Source organism: Erinaceus europaeus, unplaced genomic scaffold, assembly GCF_950295315.1.
Source record: "Erinaceus europaeus unplaced genomic scaffold, mEriEur2.1 scaffold_537, whole genome shotgun sequence".
NCBI classification, from domain to species: Eukaryota; Metazoa; Chordata; class Mammalia; order Eulipotyphla; family Erinaceidae; genus Erinaceus; species Erinaceus europaeus.
The window spans coordinates 77,054-82,982 of NW_026647445.1; the positions used below are offsets into that span (position 1 = coordinate 77,054).

General features: G+C 53.1%; 1 protein-coding gene across 1 annotated transcript; it reads left to right on the plus strand.

The window, feature by feature from the left end:
* Window positions 1-253: 253 nt before the first annotated feature.
* On the plus strand, window positions 254-3,247 carry LOC132536339 (basic leucine zipper transcriptional factor ATF-like; the record flags this gene model as incomplete). The annotated part of the gene is made up of 2 exons (XM_060184013.1): window positions 254-653; window positions 3,007-3,247. Coding segments are annotated over exons 1-2 (304 nt in total), but the record flags the coding sequence as incomplete, so codon positions are not given.
* Window positions 3,248-5,929: the final 2,682 nt, after the last annotated feature.

Sequence of the window (5,929 nt, forward strand, 5' to 3'; positions counted from 1 at the left end):
CTCACATGCATACACTCACATTAACACACACACTCACACTCACATACACACACTCACACACTCACATTAACACACACACTCACACTCACATACACACACTCACATTAACACACACACACACACTCACACACACTGACACAGGGACACAGGCTCACACCCTCCGTTTGGCCCCTGCTGGCGGCCACACCTGCTCCTGCTGGGGTTTTCCCGCCCTGGGCTGTTTTGCTCTCTCAGCTCCAGGCACTGAAGTGGGCATCTGGCTGTTGTGTCTTTTTTTCTCTTTCACTCTTTCTTCCTTCCTTTCGCATAACTCACGGGTCCTTTCCCAGCGCTGAGCACGGCCTGGTGAAGTTTCCGCCCATGTGACTTCCAGCGAGAGCCACCAGAAACCACAAGAGAGAGAGCGAGAGAGAGCCCCAGAGGGAGAGACATGTCCCTGTGGGGGGCAGAGCCTCTGCACCCCAGAACCAGGAGGCCGCGGGGGTCAGAGGTGGCCACAGGGAGGGCTGAGGGGCGCCGTGCCGAGCGGGGTGGGCCGGAGGCACGGGGGGGCCGGCTGCTGAGCACAGAGAGGCCGGAAGCCTGCAGACATGCCCCACAGCTCCGACAGCAGTGACTCCAGCTTCAGCCGCTCGCCGCCCCCCGGCAAGCAGGTAGGGTCCTCCCCTCCCTCCTCTCTCCACTCCCCCGGGGCCAGGTGCCCGGGTCCTGCCCGGGTGACCTCGGGGACAGGGACGTGCTGGAGGTTGGAGGTGGCCTTCATTCATTCTCTCACTCATTCCTGCTTTCGTTCAGCCTCACTTCTTTCTCTTTCTTGCTCCCCAAGGACGCCTGTCACCCCATCTTGCCTGTGTCCTCACCCTGTGGAGCTTTCTAGGAAGCCAAGAGAGGGGACGTGAGAGGCCTTTGGCCTCCCACAGGGGAGCATCTCCAGAGATGGTGGCTTTTCTTTCTTTCTTTCTTTTTAATTTTTATTATCTTTATCTATTGGACAGAGACAGCCAGAAATCAAGAAGGGTGGGGGAGATAGGGAGAGAGACAGAGAGATGCCCGTGGCCCTGCTTCACCACTCGCAAAGCTTTCCCCCCGCAGGTGGGGACCGGGGGGCTCCAACCCGGGTCCCTGTGCGTTGTAACATGTGCGCTCACCTCCTGGCCTGGGTCTGTTTTCAATGTTTATTTGTTTACTTATGGGACAGAGACAGAGAGAAATCAAGAAGGAAAGACAGAGACAGAGAAGGACAGAGAGACACCTGTAGCCCTACTCCATTGCTCATGAAACTGCCCCCCAGCAGGTGGGACTGTGGGACTTGAACCCGGGTCCTTGCTTTGAACCTGGGTGCAAAGAGGCATCTTTGCAGGAGGAAGGACTGGGCCTGCAGAGGGTGCCTTGGGGGGCAGAGGGTACCCACAGCAGTGACGCCCAGCTCAGCTCTGCAGAAACCGGGGATAGGGGCAAGGGTCCGGGTAAACTTTGGGGTCTAGATGCTTCTTTCTAAGTGACAATTTCCAGCTTCAGAGCCCTCCACCCCCAGCCCGCCTGGTGTCCCATCCCTCGGCACCCTTCTCTGCTGGAAAGCCTGCGTTTTCTCCTCTGGTGACCCCAATTGCTTAAAAATCTCTTCCCCTCCTTCGCTGGGTCCACACTGCTTGGGAGTGGGGGTGACTTTTTCAATGGCCCCGGGGAGAACTGGAGATCCTGGGGGGCGTGTGCAGGGCTGCATGCAGTCCCAGCGGCGGCCACCAGAGAGCAATGTGCGTTGGGCCGGGCTGCTGGAAGGCGCCCTTAGGGGAGGAAGTCGCCCCCAGGGAGGCCCCCCCTGCCCGCTGCTCCGGCCTGCGGGTGCTGGGCGGTCTCTGCTGGGTGGTGTGCGCTGCCCGCAACTGTGTCTCTTCTGCACCGGTGGGGACTTCGTATGGGACAAGCGGGGGCCCTTGAGGACAAAGACCCCTTCGGGCCCAAGGGAGCCCATGCACATGTGGGGTTCACACGGCTGCTAGGCAGTTCAAATCTTGTCAAGACTCACACACACATTTTTTTAAATTTATTTATTCCCTTTTGTTGCCCTTGTTGTTTTATTGTTGTAGTTATTATTGTTGTTATTGATGTCGTCATTGTTGGATAGGACAGAGAGAAATGGAGAGAGAAGGGGAAGACAGAGGGAGAGAAAGACAGACACCTGCAGACCTGCTTCACCATTTGTGAAGCGACTCCCCTGCAGGTGGGGAGCCGGGGCTCGAACCAGGATCCTTATGCCGGTCCTTGCACTTTGCTCCACGTGCGATTAACCTGCTGCGCTACTGCCTGACTCTCCGCACACAATTTTTTTTACAAGTGCAAAAAGTGAGAGTCAGAGAGTGGCCCAACCCTGGTGAGGAGGAAGAGGAGGAGGCGGAGGAAGAGGAGGGAGGGGGGGGAGGAGAGAGAGGAGAGGGAATAGAAATAATTCACCACTTTGACCATTTTCACCTACCCGAACCCTAAATAGACTTCAAGGGTTTTCACACTCTTCCTGTAAGCTTTGACAAAAGAGAGAGAGAGAGAGAGAGAGAGAGAGAAGAGAAAAGAAAAAGAGAGAGAAAAAAAGGAAAGAGAAATCAGAAAGTCCGGGTCGACCGCCAGCGTCTTTGAGGCTTTCGGCAGAGATGGATGAGAGGGCAAGTGGAATGGTGACCAGGCGGTGGGGCCGGGCCGTGGTGCTCCCAGTAGAGCGCACATGTCACCACGCACAAGGACCCGGGTTCAAGCCCCCGGTCCCCACCTGCAGGGGGAAGCTTCATGAGCAGTGGAGCAGGGCGTCAGGTGTCTCTCTTCCTGTCTCTCTCTCCCTATCTCTTCCTTTCTGTCTCTCTCTATGTGATGGATAAATAAAAAAGTCAATGAAGCTTCTGTCTTGTTGAGTTCAGAGAAGGAAAAGGGGGGTGGGGATTGGGAGAAGCTGCAGCAGGCTGGCCCGGGTCTGAGCCGCCAGGCCTGACTCGCTCACACGGGCTCCGTGCTCCCCAGGACTCCTCCGATGACGTGAGGAAGGTGCAGAGGAGGGAGAAGAACCGCATCGCGGCTCAGAAGAGCCGGCAGAGGCAGACACAGAAGGCAGACACGCTGCACTTGGTGAGTGCCCCCCACCCGCCGGGCAGCTCCTGGCTCCGTGACACCCTCCCTGTGCTGACAAGGCTCCCCCAGAGACCGCTCTCCCTGACACCCACACACGCCGCAGCAGATGGGCTGAACGGCGAGGAGCCCAGAGGTTGGGTGGGAAAGCCATCAGGTCTGAGATGGGCACAGGAGGGAGATGCCTCCCACGTGTGCCCCAGAGAGCAGCTGGCAGGATTGCCGGAGGGATGTGCTTGTCCATGGATGGATGGATGGATGGATGGATCATTTCAGTCTTCTGGGACACATTCTAGATTCAGCTCAAGAGGTAGAGACAGAAAGAGAGGAGCCACAGGCCTAGAGCTTTCCCCAGTGCCCTAGAGCCTCCCATGTGGTGCCAGTGAGCTATCTCTAGTCCTCTGGGAGGGAGTTAGAAGACACTCAGAGCTTTGATTGCAGAAGGTCCCACCCCTGGGAGACCAGCAGGGGGGGCAGGGGCGCTGGCCACTGAGGGTGCTCTCCCGCAGGGAGTGTGAGGGGAGGACGCAGGGTGGGGAGTCCGGGGTTGGGCTTCGTTGCCTCCAGTAAAAAGAAATTGGCAAGAAAGTGATAATAATAGTAAGAGGTGTAGGTGTGACTTAGAGGGGAAGAGAAGGCAGGACCATAGACCAAGTGGGTGGACATACATCAATATAGACAGGTGATTACAGAAATAATAGTCAGCCCATATCTATGACCCTGGGAGAACTCCTGCAGTTTCCAATGGAGGGAATGGGGACACAGAGCTCTGGTGGTGGGAACAGTGTGGAGCTGTACTCCTGTCATCTCCTAATTTTGCAAATCAATATTAAATCACCAATAAAATTTTTAAAAAATTAAAAGAAGGAATAAAGAGTTGATACATAAAAAATCATAGATCAAAACAAACAAAACAAAAAAACCCATAGATCACAAAAGTGGATAACTATTTGTCAATAACTGTGTTGTAGTCACCCAAAGAGTACTAAAATAAAAATAAAATAAAGATGGTGGTCCGGGAGGTGGTGTAGTAGATAAAGCACTGAACTCTCAAGCATGAGGTCCCGAGTTCAAAAACCAGTAGCACATGTACCAGAGTGATGTCTGGTTCTTTCTCTCTCTTGTCCTATCTTTCTCATTAATAAATAAATAAAATCTTTGAAATAAAATAAAGATATAAAAATTAGGGAAAAAAGCAAGCAATGATGATGGTGGTGGTGGTGTTTCAGTGGGCAGGATGGATTTGGCTCAGAGGGCAGAGAGAGCCGTTGTCCAGTGTGTGTGAAGCTGCCGGCTCTGAGAAATCTTGGCCCTGAGCCTCGCAACCTTGTCGTCAGGAAGGCGAACAGATGACAGAGCCATGCTTCCCATTAAAGATGTAAACTTTGGGGGCCAGGCAGTGGTGCAGTGGACTAAGCACACATGGCACAAAGTGCAAGGATCTCTCATTAAAATAAAATATTTAAGGGAGTCGGGCTGTAGCGCAGCGGGTTAAGCGCAGGTGGCGCAAAACACAAGGACCGGCATAAGGATCCCAGTTCGAGCCCCAGGCTCCCCACCTGCAGGGGAGTCGCTTCACAGGCGGTGAAGCAAGTCTGCAGGTGTCTGTCTTTCTCTCCCCATCTCTGTCTTCCCCTCCATTTCTCTCTGTCCTATCCAGCAACAACTCCAACAGCAATAACAACAGCAACAATAATAACAACAACAATGATAAACAACAAGGGCAACAAAAGAGAAAAGATGGCCTCCAGGAGCGGTGGATTCCTAGTGCAGGCACTGAGCCCCAGCAATAACCCTGGAGGCAAAAAAAAAAAAAAAAAGGTGAAAACCTTGACATTTCTTTCTCTCTCCTCTCTTACTATTCTGTCTGATGTCACTTCTTCATTCACCCCGTCATTTTTTTTTTTGCCTCCAGGGTTATCACTGGGGCTCAGTGCCTGCACCATGAATCCACTGCTCCTGGAGGCCACTTCTTTTCCCATTGTTTTAGATGTTGTTGTTGTTGTTGGGTAGGACAGATAGAAATTGAGAGAGGAGGGAAGACAGAGAGGAGGAGAGACAGACAGACACCTGCAGACCTGCTTCACGGCCTGTGAAGTGACCCCCCTGCAGGTGGGGAGCCAGGGGCTTGAACTGGGATCCTTGAGCTGGTCCTTGGCTTCACACTATGTGCGCTTAGCCTGCTGCACTACTGCCTGCCCCCCTTCTTTTTTCTTTTTAACCAGAGCCCTGCTCAGATCTGGCTGATGGTGCTGCTGGGGATTAAACCCAGGACTTCAGAGCCTCAGGCAGAAGAGTCTTCTGCAGAACCACTGTGCTGTCTCCCCTGTCCAGTAATATTCTTTTTTAAAGAAAACGTTTTCAATGAGAGACACACAGAGAGAAACCAGAGCCCTGCTCAGCTCTGGCTGAAAGTAGTGCTAGGTAATTGAACGTGGGACTTCAGTGCCGCAGGCAGGAGAGTTCTTTATAGAATTCCAGTGGTTGTTGTTGGGAGAACTTGGTGGGGGAACTATAGCGTACTCACCTACAACTTGGGAACCATTATTTGTCACAAATAATGAAGTGTGTGAGTGTGTGTGTGTATGTCTGCAGCTGGGGAGACAGTCTAATGATCATTAACACACTTTTATTATTAGAGACAAAGAAATTAAGAGGGGACAGGGAGGTGGAGAATGAAAGAGAGAGATACCTGCAGCCCTGCTTCACCACTCGTGAAGCTTTCCCGCTGCATGTGGGGGCCAGGGGCTCGAACCCAGGGTCTTGTGAGCTTAACCAGATGAGCCACCACCTGGCCCCAACACATTTTTTAAATAAA